Below are 20053 nucleotides of genomic sequence, written 5' to 3' on the forward strand. Positions count from 1 at the left end.
CCTGGGGCTGAGGCGTGGCGTCTCAGGCCTGACCCTCCTGCCACGCACCGTGGTCCCGCCCCACGTGGCTTCGTCACCAGACACTGCGTGAGTCCCGCCCGTCGTTTTAGCTTGACCTCAGCTCCTGCAAGCTGGCTGTGGGTTCCCCACCAGATAGGCCTCCAGCCCGGGTGTCGGGTGCAGCTGTCAACGTGTGCCGCTGGCCACCCCGCCAGGGCCAAGGCCGAGAGCGGATGGGGTTTAGGGGCACAGGTCTGCTCAGCTGCTCTCAGGCCCTCGGTGTCCTCGCCTGTGCCGTGGTCCTCGAGGGTGGGGGCCCTGCTCCGCGTCCGACCCCGCCAGGCGCAGTGGCTGCGCCTTCAGCTTGGGGAGGTATTGGGGAATAACGCGCTCTCCGTCCGCGCCGCCCAGGCCGTACTTCGAAGGCCTGTCCCACTCCAGCTCGCAGACAGAGATCGGGAGCATCCACAGTGCCCGGAGCCAGAAGGAGCCTCCGAGTCCGGTGAGCGGCCCGGAACCAGGCAGCCCCATGCTCCCACTGCGGTCCTCGGGTGGGGGTGGGGCGCGACCTGTTCCTTCCTGTTTGTCTGAGTCACTCGAGGCATCTTGCACATCGGTGCTGCACCAACCCAAGGCCAAGCGCGCTCCTGGCTTTTGGTGTGGCCCGAGTCCCCCTGCCAGGTTCCAGGTGACTGTCGTGGGGTGACCCTGAACCCACAGTCCAGGAAATCCTGGCCAGTCTCCCCAGGCTGCCTCCAAGCCCAGAACCCCCTGCCCAGAGGTGAGCCAGCCTCGGCGCCATGGTCGGACACAGCCTGATTCCCTCCCGTCTCGTCCACACAGGCCGACGTGCCTGAGAAGACGCGGGCCCTCGGAGGGAAGCAGCCAAGTGACAGCATCTCCGATTCCGTGGCCCATGTAAGCAGGCGGGGCCACGTTCACGGGTGCCAGCATAGAGCCCACTTACGTGCTGCCTTTAGGGGTCTGATCCCTGACCGGCAGGTCCACCTGCTTCCGCCACCCAGAACCTGTGCACAGAACCACGAGGGCGCCCCTGAACTCACCCCCACCCCAGGGAGGGGGCCCGGTTTCACCCCATGCCAGGGGAACGGTCAGGGCCCCTGGATTCACCCCACCCCAGGGGGACGGTCAGGGCCCCTGGATTCACCCCACCCCAGGGGGATGGTCAGGGCCCCCCGGATTCACCCCACCCCAGGGGGACGGTCAGTGCCCTCCAGATTCACCCCCACCCCAGGGGGACGGTCAGGGCCCCTGGATTCACCCCACCCCTGGGGAACAGTCAGGGCCCCTGGATTCACCCCACCCCAGGGGGATGGTCAGGGCCCCCCTGGATTCACCCCCGCCCCAGGATGTGGTTAGGACTCCCTGGATTCACCCCCACCCCAAGGGGGTGGTCAGGGCCCCCAGGATCACCACACCCCAGGGGCATGGTCAAGGCCCTCCCTGGATTCACCCCAGCTCTGAGGGGCAGCAGGCGTCCCCACACTTCCCTGTCAGGCACGGCCCGTGAACACCACGGCTGGTTCCTGCTGCCCTTGTGAGGGTTCTTAGGGAAGGTCCAGAGGAGGTTTGGGGAGGGTTGGTGCTGGTCTCCCGGTGGCAGCCAGGACTGGGAGCCCTGTGGTTGGAGGGTGAAGTCAGCTCGCTTCCCAGGGCAGCAGGTGGCCGTGTCCACACGCAGGGAGCCACCAGACCAAGAGAGGCCTAAGCAGTCTCACCCAAACCAAGGCCCCTCTGGCACAGGAGTGCATGGCCGAGAGGAGGCCCTGGAGCGGCGTGTGTTCCTGACCAGCACCATTCTCTGCCCATCAGAGCCCACCTGCCCCGGGGGAGCAGCCAGCCCAGCCCGAGGACAGCCCGGAGGTGGAGACCTCTGCCCTGGACATGTTCACCGAGAAGCTGCCACCCAGCGGGCGGATCACCAAGACAGAGTCTCTGGTCATTCCCTCCACCAGGTGACTGGCCGCCCGGGGAAGCCATCAGCCCGGCGATGCCTGTGTGGGCCAGTGTGGGAGGGACCGTCTGACCGGATGAGCATCACCCGGGAAGCACTCAGGTCTCCAGGCCCGTTCCGGGAGGTCCACGTTGGACCCCCACTCCCCATCTGCACCTAACTAGCCGCCTGCAGGTCTGACCGGGCCGAGGTGTGGCTGCCTGCTCCAAGGGCAGGGGAGGTCCCGCTGTCCTTGACTCACGTTCTCCTGGACCAGGGACTGTACGAGTGGAGCAGGGCTTGTGCTAGGTGCTGCTGGGCCCTGGAGCACGTAGGGTGTGCCCTGCTGAGCCCACGTGCGCTGCGTCGGGAGAGCTGGACCCAGCGCCTGTGTGGACGGGCACAGCAGCCCTCACGGAGTGTGAGGAGTCCAGCACAGGATGTCTGCGGGGCGGGGGGCAACTGGGCCGGGGTCCCGAGGCCCCTGCCTCCCAGGGTGGGTCATGTGACTGGGTGAGCGCAGCATCAAAAGCTGGGGTCTGAGTTGCAGTGACCTCGGGTGGCTTCCTGGTGGTGGACGAGCCTTCTGGGTCCCTCACGTGCCCTCTTCCCCTCCCCCACCTCGGTCAGGTCCTCGCCGCGGCTCTGCTGCACTTTCCTTGGGCACCCACCCTCGCCCTCTGAGCTGTCGTGCGTGGTCACCTCCCGCCTCCCCCCGCCCCCCCGGCCGCAGTTGGCCACATGCCCACCACTGCCTCAGGGCCTCGGATCCCACCCCACAGCTCGCTGCGCCCCTGGAGGGCCACAGAGCTGGCGTGGGCCTCCCCCCCGCCCTCTCCCGGGGCTGCGGTCCCGTGCAGCCGACACTCAACACGCTGCATCAGGCCTTACGCCCCGATTTTTAAGTGTGGGACCCCACGGATCAGCCCTCACTGCCCACCGCCTGCCCGCCACCCCACGCAAGTCTACTCACAGAAACGAGAAACAAAACCCAGCGTTAATACGGCATTTGGTGTTGAAACCCCCAGCCTAGATTTTCACCCGATGGCAGCCCCTGCCCTGGCGTGAGACCCAGCGGGACAGGCACCTCGAGCACCAGGGTGCCCTGTCTTGTTTCTGTGACAGGAATCTTCCAGAAGCAGTGGGTCTGGGTGCTGGCACTGACCTGGCGGGGGCGCACAGAGGCCGGTGTCAGGACGGGGAGGCACTCCAGGATGCCGGGCACTGGGCTGCACCAGGCTTGTGTCCAGGGCGTGGGAGGTCTCAGTCCCCGCAGGTGCCCCTCGGGCCCTCGGGGGTTGGGGGGCTCTGTGTGGCCTCCGGCCCTGCTGCCCGGCAGCGCACCACCACCATCCTCAGCTGCCTCTGCTGCTGGGTGGCCCTTGCCTGGGGCAGCGCGTGCCTGCGGGCTGCCCCAGCCTCTCCCTTCCCCCGCAGGTCCGAGGGGAAGCAGGCCGGCCGCCGGGGCCGGAGCACGTCGCTGAAGGAGCGGCAGCCGGCGCGTCCGCAGAATGAGCGGGCCAACAGCCTGGACAACGAGCGCTGCCCGGACACTCGGAGCCCGCTGCAGGTGGGCGCGCCGCCCAGCGCGGGGGCCCCGGCCCCGCCCCCGCCCCCGCGCCGGCGGGCCCAGCTCCCAGGCGAGGGCGCCTGTCCTGCACCTGGAGGGCTTGTCGGGACAGCCCCGTGCCACTGCTCCTGCCGCCCCGCTGCCCGTGGGCTGCAGTGGCCCTGCAGCGCCTGCAGCCCGTGTGTCTGAGCGCAGAGGGGGCTGAGTGCTCCCACGTGGCTGCTGGAGAGGGAGTGGGCTGAGCAGGTGAGGGGGCGGGCGCAGCTCTCCTCACGCTGGGTTCGGCGGGCTCTGTGTCTTCAGATCCCCAGGAAGACTGTGTATGACCAGTTAAACCACATCCTCATCTCCGATGACCAGCTCCCCGAAAACATCATTCTTGTCAACACCTCAGACTGGCAGGGGCAGGTGGGGAGGGGGCGGTGCATCCTCCCCGCAGAGGGGAGGGGGGAGGGGCGGCGCATCCTCCCTGCAGAGAGGAGGGGGGAGGGGCGGCGCATCCTCCCGCAGAGGGGAGGCGGGAGGGGGGAGGGGCGGCGCAGCCTCCCCGCAGAGGGGACGGGGGAGGGGCGGTGCAGCCTCTGCAGGGTGGAGCGTCCAGGGGCTGGGCGTCCTCCCCGCAGGATGGAGTGGCGGGGGTGCCTGGCCAGCCTTGCCTGTTTGAGGACCCGGACCGAGGCGCGCTCACAGGCGAGGCTGGTGGTGGGTGGCTCGGAGGCTCACCCTCCCCCGCCTCCCAGTTCCTCTCAGACGTCCTGCAGCGGCACACGCTCCCCGTGGTGTGCACGTGCTCTGCTGCCGACGTCCAGGCGGCCTTCAGCACCATCGTCTCTCGGATACAGAGATAGTGAGTCCCACACCCTCCGTGGGTGCCGCGGGGCACCGCCGCCCGGGAGTCCGTGGGGATCTCTGCACCCCAGCGTTTCGTGTGGCTCCGTCCTGCCGACCCGCAGTCTTGCCAGAGCGGGGTGGAGAGCAGCGGCCCAGGCGGGAGCTTCCTCAGCGCTGGGGGAACCCTGGGCGGGTCTGGGGCGCCTGGGTTCCGGTGGCTCCATCAGCGTGGGCCGCGGGAGAGGCCGGGTGGAGGGGAGCAGGGGCGCCTCGGGGCCTTCCTCGCGGCGGGGCCGGCTCCCTGAGGCGCCTGTTCCCTCTCGTCCTGCCTGCGGGGCCGCAGCTGCAACTGCAATTCCCAGCCCCCGACCCCCGTGAAGATCGCCGTGGCGGGGGCGCAGCATTACCTCAGCGCGATTCTGCGGCTCTTCGTGGAGCAGCTGTCCCACAAGACCCCCGACTGGCTGGGCTACATGCGCTTCCTCGTCATCCCGCTGGGTGAGGGGCGCTCTTGGTTCCGCAGGAGCCACGCGGGTGCCCGGCAGCGGTGTCCGCCCTCCGAGCGCCCGCAGGCCCCGCAGCTTGGGCGACTCAATGCCGGCTGGGATTTGTTGTCAAAGTGCCAAGCAGGGGTTGGTTATTAACCTCTTAAAGTTATCAAAATCCTCTGCAAGTCAAAACCAAAATCCCATTTTTTGGCTTACACAATATGTTGCAAACAAATCTGTCTCCTGGAAAGGGCTGAGGTCTAGAGGAGACCCCTCCCCGCAGCGCGAGAGGCCGTCTGGTCTGCAGGACACACCTTGGTCCGGCCGAGTGATCTGTGTTCCAAGGAGGCCGAGAAGCCGCTTCCTTGGGGACCAGGGGCTGGGGGCCGAGGTCATCGGGGCGGCGCGGAACTGCGCGCGGGGTCTGCACGCCCTGACGCTCTCCCCTCGCTCGCAGGCTCCCACCCGGTGGCCAGATACCTGGGCTCCGTGGACTACAGGTATAACAACTTCTTCCAGGATCTGACCTGGAGAGACCTGTTCAGCAAGCTGGAGGCCCAGAGCGCCGGTGAGGCCCGGGCGCCGGCCGCGCCCCTTGCGCCCACGCTGCCACGCCCCTCACGCGCGTGCCCACGTCGCCACGCCCCCCCAGCCCTGGTGCCCACCCCACCAAGCCTCCGTGAGAACCTGAGTCACTCGCTGTCCCCTGAGACGCGACCTGTGTGCCTGCCTTTTTCTTAGGTCCCTGGGGGGCCTGAGCGCCTGGGAGGGAGGTGGGGTCAGCGGGCAGGGCCAGTGGAGCCTCGGCCAGGATGCTTCCCTTTGCCCACCCTGAGCCGCAGAGGTCCTTGGCGACCGGGGCCCCGGAGAGGGCTCTTCAGGACTTGGACAGGCCTCGCTGCCCTCCCCAGGACCCCGTGAGGGTGGCGGCCAGAGGAGCCGCTCAGCCACCTCCAGCATGGCCGCCTGGATTCGGGGTGCTGGCGTGCAGCACCCCACGAACCCCTTCTGGTCTCCTCGTGCAGTGCAGGACACGCCGGACATTGTGTCGAGGATCACGCAGTACATCTCGGGGGCCAACTGCGCCCACCAGCTGCCCATCGCGGAGGCCATGCTGACCTACAAGCAGAAGAGGTACCTCCTGGGGCCTGGGCGGGTGTGGGGCGGCGGCAGCAACCCGCCGTCCCTCTGCGGTCTCGGCGGGCAGCCCGCAGTTCTCGCTGTCCCAGCTCCTTGGGTTGCTCATTGGGCTCTGCGGGAGGGAAGCCGAGCTGGGATCAGGGGGAGCCTGTGAGCCATCCGAGCAGCCCCCAGTTCTCGACCACCGCACCCTTTCCCGAGGCGAATCGGAGTTAGAATGAGCTGGTCGCTTTTTGTTTCTCTTTGTATGTGTTTGAACTTACGGTAATAAAAGTTACAAGAGTAGTGGTCCTGGTGCTTGGCCCCCAGCAGCGACCTGCTTTCTCCAGCCTGGGCACATGCTCCTCCAACAGCGGGGCTTCCTGGCAGGGAGACCCGTTTCTCACCCCGCCCAGTGCAGGACGGTGGTCAGGGGCCGTGCCCAGGACGGGGTAGGGCTGGGCGCACAGGTTGGGGGATCGAGCGGCCCCTTAGCCAGCCCCCGGACAGAGGCGTCCCGGGTGGGGAAGGGCAGGAATAGGCAGACCACGGCCGGGCTGATGAAGTACAGCTCCCCGGCTCCCGCTGGGGGACGGTGCACGGCTTCCAAGGCGGAGGTAGAATCGAGCCAAAGCCTCTGCAGGCGCCCAGCACACAGCCTAGCGCAAGGTTCCCGGCTCTTCCTCTGCGAGGGGCACGGGGACCACTGTGCTGGTGCCGTGCCTGGGGTGCCTCGCCGCACCTGAGCACCTAATAACGTCATGTTTTTCTCTTTGGTGGCTTTCTGAAAAGGAGAAAGAACTTTCATTTTGACTTTACCCTCAGGTACCGCTGTCCCTGGGGCCGCGCCCCCTTCCGCCCGCTGGCTGGTCTTTAGGGCTGTTTAGCAGTGTCAGCAGGTGGGGTGCGTCCTCAGGTTTCCATCCCCCATTGTCCGCTTCCCCGCCAGGAGTCAGGAGGGGAGGCCTCCATCAGGTGGGCCCCGGTGCGCTGCCAGCTGCCCTAGCCAGGCCTGTACTCTCGGGCCCCCACCCAGCTGCAGCGACAAAAGCCTGCTGCCTGCAAGTCGCTGGGCAGGCTCTTTGTTTCAGTCCTGAGTTTGGGTTTAAGAAGTGGCCGATTGAACTTCTCCCGGAGTTGCTCCATCTCTGAAGCCTGGCGGTGCTACCTCTTAAATTAGCAGCAGGGGCTGGTTTCACCCCGAGAGCTGCCGGGTGCTGGCACCACTCTCCGACTGTGGGCTTTGCTCCCAGCACATGGTGCCAGCAGCTGCGGGAGGATGGCGTTCTTGCTGACCCTCCACGTGGGGACGGTGAGGAGAGGGGATGCGGAGCTCGCTCCGGGTGACGGCAGTGGTCAGTGGCCAGCTCCAAGCCCCCGCCGCCCCGCACCCAGGCGGCAGAGAGCAGCTCCGGGCCGTGTTTACCTGGATGGGACCGCTGCACACGGGCAAAGTGCTTTTCTCCCCCGAGGCGGCTCCACCCTCGGTCTGGCTGTCCGTTGGGAGCTGAGCTCCGGATGCCCCCGGAGTTGCCCTTTCACACAAGGCCCCTGCCTGCCTGGCGTCCTGCACTGGGTCCCTCAGGGCGCTTCTCTGCCATGGGTCTCAGGTTATTTGCTCTCCTGGGAAAGCCCCCCAGGGAGGGTCCTTGGGTCCCAAGTGGCCTCTCTGCTGGGCCCTGGGGCAGACCAGGAGGAGGGGGTCTAAGCTCGTTCGACTGTCCTGCTAAACAAGCCTCAGGGGCTAGAGAAAGACCAGCCGTGGTGTGCCTTGCTGACCCCTCAGGCTGTCCTGTGGGCCTGCACTGGCTTCCCTCCCCCCCCCCCCCCGCCCCCTTAGCTGAGGCGCCAGGAGTCCGCGGCGTGCTTCGCTGCCTGGGCCACAGCTTCTCGACTGTGCTGCGGTTGGCGTTTGTGAGCCTCGGGCCGGGGCTTAGGAGACCCCGAGCCTCCTCCAAGCCTCATGCCCCCGCCTCCGCGTTACAGTGGTGACACTAGCACGGGGGGTCGGGTGGGGGCTCCAGATGCCCTGGGTTGAGCCCTGTGAAGGCAGCGTGCCATCCACGCTTGGAGCCCGGGGCTGGAAGGGTAGCAGGTCGGCCTTTGCCTGCTGTGACAGAGAACAGGCTGCTGTCCACCTGGAGGGGTCAGGAGACCCAGGAGAGGGTGGGCAGCGGGCATGGCCCTTCCGGTCCCTCTCCAGCCCAGGCCCCGTGAGGTCACCTGCAGGGAGGAGCCTATCTGCTCAGTGCCAGCTCCCGGCCTGGGGTCAGACCCGCCGTTGGTCCCCCCGGGCGACCGCTAGAGGGCTGCTCAGCGCCTCCACGCCGGCCTCGTGTGGGCTGCGCCCCCTCAGCTTCCAAGCCCCCCCCCGACCCCGTGTCAAGTAGAGGCACGCTACACCTCCCCCCATGTGCGGGTCTCAGGAGCCACGCCCAGGGGCCCTGCCGCAGAGCCACGGCTCAAGCCCTAGGAGTTCTGTCCGCTGCCCCTGCCAAGAACACGTGTGCCCCTCCGCATCCAGGGTCCAGGTTGAGGGGTCTCAGTGGAAGCTGGTGTCACCCCCGTCTCGCCGGGCGCGTGCCGCGTGCTGGATGTGGTCTGCATGGCCCAGGGGCACGGCTTGGCTTTGGCGTTTGTGGCGTGCAGTCCCCCGAGTCCCATCTCTTGAGGCCCCCACTTGCCTGCCTTCCTGCGTGCCGATCCTGGGGCGGAGGGGCGGGGGGGGGCAGTGGCTCGCTGAGGGTGGGAGCCCTGAGGGTCCGAGACTCCCGTGCGCTGGGCCAGGAACCCCACCCGGCTTCCTGCTTTTTGCCACCCTGCATGCAGAAGGAGGTCTGGGCGCAGGATTTGGGTTGTTTCGTTGCTTGAAATGAAAAAAGAGAAGTTTTCTCTTTCAACTGTACTCTCCTTGCAACGGGGAGAGAGACTGGTAATCTGGTTATTTTCAATTGGATGGACTGAACCTGTAGGGTCTTTCACCCAAAGACGTTTGCTGTCCCTTTTGCGAAGGTGGGTTGGGTGGTGCTGGGGCAGAGGTCGTGGATGCCCACTTCCCGGGGGCGCCCGGGGGGGGGGGGCGGCTCCTGCCGGTGGGTGCCGTGGCGCTGGGTGTGGGGCGGCACCTCCTGCCAGGACCAGCCTGACAGCGCTTTGTGCTGGCCCCTGGGCCACGGTCACTTGGCCAGCTGGTGGCTACACTTCACGGGGAGCGCCAGCCAGGTGCAGGCCTCCGCCCCCCGCAGGGGCAGGGAGGGGAGGGCCTCTTGAAGGCTCTGGCGACGTGGGGCTCCTGGTCCCGGGAATTGGTGCCCAGGGAGGCCCCCCAACAGCCTGCTTGGAGCAGAGGCTTCTCCCTGAGTGACACCCCTGGGCCACTGCCTTGCGTGGCACGCACGTGTGGACTTACCCGCAGAGGAGTTGATCTTTGACGACAGGCTCTGGTTTAGGGAGATGAGACAAGTGGAACTGGGAGGTCAGCTCGGAGAGCAGGCCCGCGGCTGGGTGGACGCCACCAGCCGAGGAAGCGGGGAGGGGGCGCCTATCTTCTCTGAAGCTGGGGGAGGGACAGAAGGCCCAGGACCGGCCCCGCCCTGGGGACCTACACGGAGGTGGCCAAGAAAGAGGCACTCTCCTAGCCGCTGGTGGAGCCTCAGTCCTGCGGGAGAGCCCCTCGGACCACAGGCCAGGCTAAGGCAGACACCAGGCGGGGGCAGCCTGCTGCCAGCTGAGCCACAGGAGCAGCCCTGGCTGGGGAAGAGGGGGAGGAAGAGACAGGGGTTTGCACCCCCTTGGCTCCTGCCAACGCCCACACCCAGGGCCCTTGGACACTGGATGCCTTTGCCACCGATGGGCCGTGACCAGCGGTTCCGGCGAGGCTGAGGTTCTGCCAGAAGTCCTGCAGAGCCCGTGGGCACAGTACAGCAGCACAGCCCACAGAGCCTTGGTCTCGCCCTCGGGCTACCCTTGGGGCATCGTTCTGTTAGAACGTGACATATGCACCCCATCACCGAGGCCAAAGTCCTGGAAATAGGCCCGCCCCACAGTGGGCACCAACTTTACCCAGACCATCTGGGAGAAAACCTCCCTAGCCTGGCTTGGGACAGTCACCCCCAATCACTGGCGGAGGCCCAGACTGTTCCTGGGGCATCCTGGGGGCACAGAAAGCCGGCCTGTCTTGGGGCTCAGTGAGTGGGGCCAGCAGGAAGACCTTTGGGCTGGGCTGGGCTGGCTGCCCCGAGCCCCAGGCCCCCAGGATAGAGTGGCAGATTCCTGGGCGAGGCTGCACTCTCCACCCTTCCCCTCTGGGCTGTCCCGTGGGCCTCTGGACCTCTGTGCAGAGATGCGTTTGAGGCATCCTGCGGGAGGGTGGGAGCGAGGCAGTGGGTGGGGCAGGGCCACTCGGAAAGGGCCTGTCCCTCGGGGAGAGCGCTAACTGTCTGTTTCCCTCGTCTTAGCCCCGACGAAGAGTCCTCTCAGAAGTTCATTCCCTTCGTAGGGGTGAGTACTGCTCGGGCAGGCAGCGCCTTGCCCAAAGCTTTCCTGCCGCTTGGCTGGCTCCACCTGCTGCTGGGAGGCCGTTTTTCTGCCAAGAGGTCTTTTATAACCAGTCTGTTCTTGCATTAATTTGATATGTTCCAGACCCTTCCTCACCAGTTTGAGCTGAGGACTTGCCTTATACATTTCTCCCACCCTAAAGCTCTCTGTTTGTTCTTGTCGAGTGGGGGGGTGAGCCCAGGCGTATCGCTGCCCCGGCTCTGCTGCGGCCTGACATGTGGAAGCAGGGAGCCCACCTGGGGGTGAGGGTCCAGTTCTCAGCACCGTCCTGGGTGTCCGGGGCCAGTGTCAGGCTCGGCTCTTCAGGGGGCACCGAGGGTCGGCGGGCCTCAGGACAGGCCCCGCCTGGGGTGGGGGCAGAGGGCTGCCTCTGTCCTTTGGGAGCCGCAGGGCAGGCTTGCTCGGCTGGGATCATCCCTGTAAGTTGGGAGGTTTTGCTTTTTCCCACTGCCAAGGAGTGAGGGCTACTCCTCGCCGGCCAGGCCGCGCGTCCACAGCCTGTGGTCCCACCGTGGTCTCCAGCCCAGCGTCTGCTGTGAGAGCCGTGTGGCCGCCTGGCAGGCAGCAGGGCCTCCAGGCCGTGGTTCAGTCTGCTCCGGCGTCAGGTGGCTGCTGGCTGTACTTGGAGGGTGCTGGTCCGGAGCAGCCTGTCCTGAGGAAGCTGCTGCAGTGACAGGAGGGCCTGTCTCGCTGGCTGCACTTGAGATGCCACCGTGTGACCGAGGCAGGAGCCGTTGTCGTGATTTCTTTCACGTGACACAGCTCCCGCCCTGGTCAGGGTGGGACCGGGCCCCCCCGGCAGCCCACGCGGGTTTGGTGCAGGCCCCAGGGCTGCCTTTGTGCCCCGCTGGGCAGGGCTCCCTCACTCCAGCACCTGACCCGCTGACGTCTGCGCCCGCCAGTCTCACGGGCACGCAGTTTGCCGAGTCCAGGGTGTGGGACCTGAGAGGTTCGCCCGTGGAGGGAGGGCGCCAGTCCTGCCAGAGGCCACATGTGTCCTGAATGCTGGCCACAGGTCAGGGCCAGGCCAGGGGCCGGCTGGCAGCCCTCGTCCCGGGAGTGCAGGATGGCCACAGAACTTGCTTTAATTCAAGGGCGTCTCCCAAACACGCCCCCAGCACAGGGAGGTCCCTCAGCAGGGCCTATGCCGTGGCTGACCACCCAGGCGGTGGCTCCCTTGAGCTTAGCTCTGCCCCACAGACCGAGGGGCTGGGACCTGGCTCGGCCCCAGGAGCTCCTGGGGGATGGGGGGACATGGAGGACAGGTGGTAGGAAAACAGGTCCCTGCCTGGATGTGGAGTCCCAGCACCACCCCCGCGCCACTGCCAGCAGCATCCTGTTGCCTTCTAGGTGGTGAAGGTTGGAATAGTGGAGCCGTCTTCGGCCACATCAGGTAACTCCATCATCCCTGCACGGGGGGCTGGGACGCAGGAGGGCCGGGGCAGCCCCAGCACCAACACGCACCTTGCTGCTGGGCTTCTGTTCCCCATGAATGGGCCACCCCTGACCCTGAGCAGGGGGCTGGGGGGGTCTCCTGCTTCCCACACACACCCCCACCCAGCCCACAGCTGCCTGGCCTCCCTGCCATGTCTGGGTCCAGAGGGCCTGGGGCTGCTTGGGGCAGAGCAGCGGGGGAGCTCAGCGCTGCCCCCCCGACTCCTCCCCAAGGTGACTCAGACGACGCGGCCCCCTCGGGCTCCAGCACACTCTCGTCCACCCCGCCGTCCACATCTCCCGCGGCCAAGGAGGCCTCACCCACCCCGCCCTCCTCCCCGTCGGTGAGCGGGGGCCTGTCCTCCCCCAGGTAAATGCAGCTATGTGGGCGGACGCTGCCCACCAGCTCACGCCGTCTGTCCCCCCAGCGCAGCAGGGGCTGTGCTGAGAACACTGGCGGTTCCTCGTGGTCCCTGGCCGTACCCTGGGGTGCCAGGAAGCAGAGGGTCAGGGCGGAAGGTGGGCTCAGCGGCCCTGCAGGGGCCGTGGTGGTGTCTACCCAGGCTCATCAGACAAGTGAGTTGGGGCGCTGGACTGCTCAGTCCTGGCCTGGTGTCTCCCCACCTCGCCCCACCCCCTGCATTCCTAGGGACGGGAACTACAGAGTATAAATACGGGGTGCTCTGCACACAGAGGGGATTTTGGAAACTCAGATGTGAGTAGAAGGTGTGGGGACGGTGGGTGGGGGGGGTCCACAGCCCCTCTCGGCTGCCCTCGGGGCTCTCGTGAGCAGAACTCACCCAGGCAGGACTGCCCCAGGGTCGGGGAGGACTTGGGCCCTGAGGCCACACCTCCAAGGGGGCAGTTGGCCTGGGCCCTCCAGACAAAGCGGCAGCGTGGGCGGGCGGCAGGTCTGGACACTCCTGGGTGACTCCAGCATCATGACTACGCTGGAGCCATGGGCGCAGACGGGGCTGCCCCTGGAGACCAGGACGGCCCGCCAGCGGGCTCTGGGCCCCGAGCTCCCCTCCGTCCTCAGCCACTGCCGGCGACCCCCCGACGTTGGGCAGCACAGGCACCAGCGGGCGCCTCCTCGCCTGTGCCAGTCGCGGGGGTGCTGCCGTCACCCGCTGAGGACGGAGGGGTGAGCCTCCCTCATCTTTCACAGCCAGGGCGTCGGCGCCGAGCTGATGGGGCTGCAGGTGGATTACTGGACGGCAGCCCAGCCCGCAGACAGGAAGAGAGATGCGGAGAGGAAGGACCCGCCCACCACCAAAAACACACTCAAGTGCACCTTCCGGTCTCTCCAGGTCAGCAGGCTGCCCAGCAGCGGCGAGGCTGCGGCCACGCCCACCATGTCCATGACCGTGGTCACCAAGGAGAAGAACAAGAAGGGTGAGGTGGGGAGGCGGGCTGGCTGTCGGGACAATCGAAGGGGCCGCCGGGCAGGCCCCGAGGGCACCACAGGCCTGGGGGCCGCTTCTGACCAGAGCCCCGGGCAAAGGCCTCCCGGTGGGCGGGCGGTGGCAGGCAGGGTCCGTGCGGAAGGGGGTCCAGATGAGCAGGGTCCAAGGGCCGAGGTGCGCCCACAGCCCCTGCTAGCCCCCCACCCCTGAGGGACAGCGGGAGGACAGCACAGCCCCTTTTCCTCCTAGTGATGTTCTTGCCCAAGAAAACCAAGGACAAGGATGTAGAATCCAAAAGCCAGTGCATTGAGGGTATCAGCCGGCTCATCTGCACCGCCAAGCACCAGCAGAATATGCTGCGGGGTGAGCGCTGCCTCCCTCCCCCTCCCTCCGTCCCTCCGTCCCTCCCTCCCCTCCCTCCCTCCCCTCCCTCCCTCCCTCCCCTCCCTCCCTCCCTCCCTCCCCTCCCTCCCTCCCTCCCTCCCCTCCCTCCCTCCCCTCCCTCCCCTCCCTCCCTCCCTCCCTCCCCTCCCTCCCTCCCTCCCCTCCCTCCCTCCCTCCCCTCCCTCCCTCCCTCCCCTCCCTCCCTCCCTCCCCCCCTCCCCTCCCTCCCTCCCTCCCCTCTCCCCCTCCCTCCCCTCTCTCCCTCCCCCTCCCTCCCTCCCTCCCTCCCCTCCCTCCCTCCCCTCCCTCCCCTCCCTCCCTCCCCTCCCTCCCCTCCCTCCCTCCCTCCCTCCCCTCCCTCCCTCCCTCCCCTCTCCCCCTCCCTCCCCTCTCTCCCTCCCCCTCCCTCCCTCCCTCCCTCCCCTCCCTCCCTCCCCTCCCTCCCCTCCCTCCCCTCCCTCCCTCCCTCCCTCCCCTCCCTCCCTCCCTCCCTCCCCTCCCTCCCCTCCCTCCCTCCCTCCCTCCTCCCTCCTCTCCCTCCCTCCCTCCCTCCTCTCCCTCCCTCCTTCCCCCCTCCCTCTCTCCCTCCCTCCCTCCCTCCCCTCCCTCCCTCCCTCCCTCCCCTCCCTCCCTCCCTCCCCTCCCTCCCCTCCCTCCCTCCCTCCCCTCCCTCCCTCCCTCCCTCCTCTCCCTCCTCTCCCTCCCCCCTCCCCTCCCTCCCCTCCCTCCCCTCCCTCCCCTCCCTCCTCTCCCTCCCTCCCTCCCTCCCTCTCTCCCTCCTCTCCCTCCTCTCCCTCCCTCCCTCCTTCCTCTCTCTCCCTCCCTCCCTCTCCCTCCCTCCCTCCCTCTCCCTCCCTCCCTCCCTCCCTCTCCCTCCCTCCCTCCCTCTCCCTCCCTCTCCCTCCCTCCCTCTCCCTCCTTCCTCTCCCTCCCTCCTCTCCCTCCCTCTCTCCCTCCCTCACTCTCGCTCTCTCTCTCTCTCTCTCTCTCTCTCTCTGTCTCTCTGTCCCCCAGCAGGAGTGGGGGGGGCGGGTAGGATATGGAAGTAAACCAGAGCCGAACTGGGTGGCTTTTCTAAGTTCACCTCAGGAAATGCTTTTGTTTGCTATGAAGTCATATTACGTAGTTTGAGCTTTGAACACACGTGGCTGAGGCTGTTTGTGTGCGTGGAGCGGCTTTTCCAGTTCTGAGAAGTAACTCCTCAGTCCTCTGGGTTTGTCTCACACTCTCTCTGGAAGATACTCTGCAACTAACAGAACGTGGAGCCCTCGAGATTTTCCTTTTCTCACGAGCTCGAGTCCGACCACAGTGGCCGAGAACCACCTGGGCTGCCTCTGTTGATTTTCTGCTTTAAGTGGAGAGTGTTTTAAATTGGGTTTGCACACCCCTGCTGAGCCAGAGGGGCTGCGGACAAGCAGCTCCCCCGAAGTCGGGGAGGGGCTGGCCATGGGGGCGGTGCTGGGCAGGTGGCAGGAAGGTCAGCGAGGTGGGCTGGGCCGTCCCAGACCACCTCCTCCTAGGGGCCACTGAGAGCCGGCGAGTGTCGCCCGGGAGCCTGGGAGTCCCCGGGGGTGTCAGGCTCTCCAGCCTCGTTCTGTGCCACGGCCTGGAGGAGGGGCAGGTGGGTCAGGCGGTCTTGTCCCCCACAGTCCTCATCGACGGTGTGGAGTGGAACGACGTCAAGTTCTTCCAGCTGGCGGCCCAGTGGTCCTCCCACGTCAAGCACTTCCCCATCTGCATCTTCGGACACTCCAAGTCCACCTTTTAGCCCCGCCTGCCGAGGGGCCGCGCCGGCTCCCCGCCCTGCAGCCCTGCGATGGCCGAGCGCCGGGAGGGCCCAGCTGCTTTCCTGTTAACATTTCAGTTTACTGCAGAGACAGACCCTTAAAAACCCAGAGAAAAACAGTCTTAACTATGAACATGCTCACTACCTGGAAACTAACGGGGCGGCCCCCCACCGGGACCCCATAACTGCTCTGCTTATTAACCAGAACGTTCCGGCAGGGGTGGGAGGTCAGGCGGACAGTGTTGAACTTGAGAATCGTGGAAGGTGTGTTGTGGCCTCAGGACTCCCCCCACCCAGCCCCCCAACAAGAAGGGTTCTTGCCTTTGCGTCCTGTCCTTTCTGAAAGCCAGGACTCTGCTTCCTCGGAGCCAGGGTCCGGCGGGCGGCCCCCCGGACCCCAGGCTGCCTGTGTGCCCAGGCATCGAGCTGGGTGGCCAGAGGCCAAAGGCCAGCCTTCTGTCGGGGGCGTCCTGGGCGGAACAGAGGCCAGTCAGGCCAGTCAGCCCAGCCCTGGGCCTCAGCCACCAACCAGCCAAGAGATGCCCCAGCACCGCCCACTCGTGGATCCCAGTAAACTCCAGCCACAGGGGGCAGTGGAGGTTTTATAGTAGCGGATATTTTTAATGCTTTCAAATACATGTTGCAATGTAGCTGCCAAACAGACGTTGCTCTTCTGAAGCCCCAACAGCCCCTTAGGGCTAAGGCAGAGCCAGCTGTGCTGCCCGGGGTCCCAGCCCCCCACACCCACTGCTCCCCCGGCCGTCCCTGCGGTGCCGCTCTGCTTCTGCGAGCTGTGCCCGCCCCAAACTTAGTGGGCACAGTGGCTTCCGCAGCTGCCACCTCCTGCCCCCACCCCAGCCCCCCTGCTGGCTGGGAGGTGTCTGGCCAGGCAGCCAGGTGTTTGTCACATGCAACACTAATGTGGCCAGACCATAGGGGCTGAGCCCCGTCGGGGCTGTGGGTGAAGCTGGGGCCCCACCTCTAGGCCGGACTCCTCAGGACGGAGGGGTTTGGGGTCTGGGTCCCTGCGGAGGGGGGCGAGCCTACCCTCCACCTGAGGCCAGGCTCCTCGCCAGTCCTGCTCCCCCACAGGCCTGCACCCCAGCACTCCACAGGAAGAGCCCCCCAGCTCCTGCCCCTTGGCAGCTGTGGCTGTAGGACCGTGGTGACCCACCCAGGGAGCTGTGAGCCCAGTTTCCTAGGGCCGAGAGCCACACATGCTGTGCTCAGAAAAACAGTGCCAAATGCAGACAGGTTGCAGGCCTTTCCTGCTCTTCTGGAGGACAGGCCTCACCAACAGCCCGTGGCACAGAGGGGTCCCACTTGGTGGATGGAAAATGGCCTGTTTTTCTTACCTGTGACTACCTGCTTACCTCCCCCAGGCGGCTGTACAGGGTCCGAGTGTCCATGGCTGAGGGCCTTGGACCTAGCTGGCAGACAGGATTTGGACATGACCTTGGGCCAGGGGCCCCGCCCCCTGCCCCTCCCTGGGAAGGACCTGGGTGAGGGTGCAGGCCGCTGAGCTGAGGACCCCTTGGGCGGCCTGTGCAGCACCCACCTGCGGCTACACTCAGAAGCAGCCTGGGGACCTTGAGCCTCCCCACCCATGTTCCCACCACTGGCCTCAGGGCCTTGGTTACTGCTCGAGTTTCCAAAGGTCACACTCAACAGGAAGGAAGTGCAGGTGACACACCCTTGACTTAGCTTTACAGCTGCAGAGCTAGTTTTAGAAGAAGGGCCAAAGGGGGCTGTCCTCCTCACGCCTCCCTGTGTCCTTGTACCCACAAGGAGAAGACACCCAGCACCTCCACCCTGTGCCGCTGGGCCTGCAGAGCCCAGTTGTGGTCTGTCCAGTGCCACGGGGCCCACCGGCCACACTGTTCATGGGCCCAGGAGTCGTGCAGATGGCCCCGATCACCATAACTCACTTGGAGACCTGGGCTTTGCTCACGCCGGTGCCTCGGTTTCCCCATCGGCTAAACGGGGATGGTCACGTTTCCCCTGCCTACCTCATGGAGCCGTTCTGAGGATACATATAAAAGCACTTTGTCCCTGGGAGGAAGGTGATGCAGAAGCCAAAGCCGTCTGTGACTGAGCCAGTGCAGCCGTGAGCATGTGGAGGGCGGTGTGGCCATGAGAGGAACACGGGCCCCAGACCGTGACCCACAGGACAGGAGCAGGGGTTCTCAGCCCATTGGGTGACCAGTCACCTTCGGGTAAGGCCAGGCTCCTCGTGGGCCTGGTGGCACGGTGTGGGCAGGCTCTGCGCTCGCTGAGGCCCCGTGGAGGTGAGCTCCAGCCCTGTATCCAGGTGACTGCTTCTCCCTCCTTGTGTTGGTCCCCTGGGTCCCCGTCTCCTCAGGGCATGCAGGCCGGTGTCCCGAGTCAGTGTCACGGCTGCAGATCCGGAAGGAGAGGGACTCTGGGCCCAGAACCAAAGGTCTCTGTGCAGCGGCGGGCAGATCAGAGCGGCCAGGGTCAGCATTGCTGCCCTGTCCTCACTCCCAGATATGAAGACCTGACTGGCCTTTGTCCCAGAACAGGTTCCTCATGACAAGACCGGGCCACTTGCTCCCAAAGGCCAGTTGCCTGACCCCTACACCTGTTCCTTGACCCCCTCCCGAGACCTGTCCTGTCCTCCGGTGGAGAGGAAGATAAGTCCTTGGCAGGGGCCTGAGGACTGGGCTTGGGGGTCCCTCCCCCAGGGGAGGCTAAGGGGTGCCACCGTGCGTTCCTGCAGACCCCCCGTCCAGTTCTTTGTGCATTGTTTGGTTTCTAGGATGTACGTGTTGCTAGGTTTTTGGTTCTTTTTCTTTTTAATGGAAAACAGAATTAATGTAAATAGCGTTTTTGGAAAACAGATTCTAATCTGTCACGTTATGTGACCACGTGGAGTATTTTAAGGTGCTGATGCGACACTAATAAACGCGGGGAGCACTCCCAGGCCTTCCCTCGCCTGCTGTGTGATTCCTCTCGAGCAGCCTCGGCCCCTCCATCCGTCCAGGCGCGAGCTCCGCCCGCACGTCGCGGGCCGGCGCTCCGAAGCCGCCACGCGAGGCGGGGACCCAAGGGGGCCTGGGGTCAGGGCGCGGACGGCTGGGGGCGTCTGCGAGGCGAGCCCCTCCGAGCGGCGCGGGGCCGGGACTCCTCGAGAGCCCGACATGAAGCCCCGGGCAATGGACACCGGCGTGGGACCAGCTCCGCGTGGCGAGCGGAACCCCGGTCGGGCCCTGACAACCGAGCCCAGGACGCAGGCGCGAAAACGGGCCGGAAGCGGAAACGGCAGGGCGGAGCCTGTCGAAGCGGAAGTTCGTGGGGCTCGACTCCGCCCCCTCGGGCCTTCCAGAACCGCTGTGGGCCCCACCCTCTGACCCTCCCACCACGATGGGCCCGCCCCGTACCCGTAGTGTGCCCCGCCCCTCCCCCCGCTCCCGTAGCCCAGTGTGCCACTCCCCTCCCCCATCCCGTACCCCTACTGTGCCCCGCCCTCCACCCAGTGTACCCCGCCCCCGTCCCCGTAGTGTGCCCCTCCCCGCCCCCGGTCCCATAGCTTGTGTACCCCGCTCCTTCCCCACCCCTGCACCCCTTGCGTACCCCACCTCTCCCCCACCTCCGTACCCGTAGTGTATCCCGCCCCTCCCCCGCTGACCTCCGCCTCCCATGGTTCCCTCCCTTTGACGCTCGCCGTGTGTCCCCATGACCCTTGCCCTGCCACCCCTCAGTGAACTCCTCATCCCCAGACCCCATGGAGTGGAGAGGGGCCGGCTGCCGTCTGCTGCGGCGTCTTCACGCGTGGTCGTGCGGGTTGGGGGCGCAGAGCCTGGACCTTGGGGTGTGGCCGGGGGGCGTCGAGGTGAGGTCACAGGGGTCGGGAGGAGGGAGGCGGGGAGAGCTGGGGCGGCCCTTCTTTCTCGCCTGGTCGTTCCGCGCCTTCAGTGCGCCCCGCAGGCAGGGTCCTGAGGAGACGCACCCGGGCCGTCTGGGGGCACATCCAAGGAGCTGGAGCCGCGGTGGGAGAAGGGGCGTCCCTGGGGGAGCCTGCAGGAGGCCGGGCAGGGCGGCGGCCGCAGCTGCTCCGGCCTGGGTTGACCATGTGGAGAAGCATGGCTGTAGGAGCTGGGGACCCAGGACACCCAAGGGGGACGACCCTGCTGGGTGTTCCTGGCTGAGGCCCACCCGGCACTGTCTGGGCAGTGGCTGGAAGATGAGCCCCGCAGACGCTGACGCGGCCTCCCTCTGCCCGAGGGTCCCAGGTAGCCACGGGCACCTACCGCCAGAGCCCCAGAGGTGCAGGCGAGCCCCCCAAGGGGCTGGAGGTGGACAGCGGGAAGCGTTTGTTTAAGGCCTTCCTGGGGAAGATGCCAGAGTCGCAGCCGTCCCAAGAGAACGGGCGGCCCTCGGCTCCAGCAAGCCCAGCGGTGGCCTGGGGCCAGCCCAGTGCCCCGAGCAGCAGTCAGCAGGTGCTGCAGACTCAGGACTGGGTAAGCTGAAGCGGGCTGTGGCCTCTGGACCCCCGGGCTCCTC

General features: G+C 66.5%; 1 protein-coding gene across 4 annotated transcripts in view; it reads left to right on the forward strand.

The window, feature by feature from the left end:
* The window catches only part of PACS2 (phosphofurin acidic cluster sorting protein 2), a 72903-nt gene extending 54428 nt beyond the window's left edge, over window positions 1-18475 (forward strand). For 2 of the 4 annotated variants that reach the window (XM_061181387.1, XM_061181389.1), the window contains exons 10-24: window positions 412-502; window positions 844-918; window positions 1834-1976; window positions 3392-3524; window positions 3828-3932; window positions 4265-4371; window positions 4699-4853; window positions 5301-5411; window positions 5869-5977; window positions 10420-10462; window positions 11870-11912; window positions 12188-12323; window positions 13122-13348; window positions 13609-13722; window positions 15393-18475. In XM_061181387.1, the coding sequence (XP_061037370.1) occupies window positions 412-502; window positions 844-918; window positions 1834-1976; window positions 3392-3524; window positions 3828-3932; window positions 4265-4371; window positions 4699-4853; window positions 5301-5411; window positions 5869-5977; window positions 10420-10462; window positions 11870-11912; window positions 12188-12323; window positions 13122-13348; window positions 13609-13722; window positions 15393-15511 (1711 nt within the window). In that variant the 3' untranslated portion in view covers window positions 15512-18475. Of the gene's footprint in view, window positions 1-411; window positions 503-843; window positions 919-1833; window positions 1977-3391; window positions 3525-3827; window positions 3933-4264; window positions 4372-4698; window positions 4854-5300; window positions 5412-5868; window positions 5978-6754; window positions 6788-10419; window positions 10463-11869; window positions 11913-12187; window positions 12324-13121; window positions 13349-13608; window positions 13723-15392 lie in introns of those variants that run through there. The other 2 variants (XM_061181391.1, XM_061181390.1) reach the window with 2 other exon arrangements.
* The last annotated feature ends 1578 nt before the right edge of the window (window positions 18476-20053 follow it).

Source organism: Eubalaena glacialis, chromosome 2 (genome assembly GCF_028564815.1).
Source record: "Eubalaena glacialis isolate mEubGla1 chromosome 2, mEubGla1.1.hap2.+ XY, whole genome shotgun sequence".
Taxonomy (NCBI): domain Eukaryota; kingdom Metazoa; phylum Chordata; class Mammalia; order Artiodactyla; family Balaenidae; genus Eubalaena; species Eubalaena glacialis.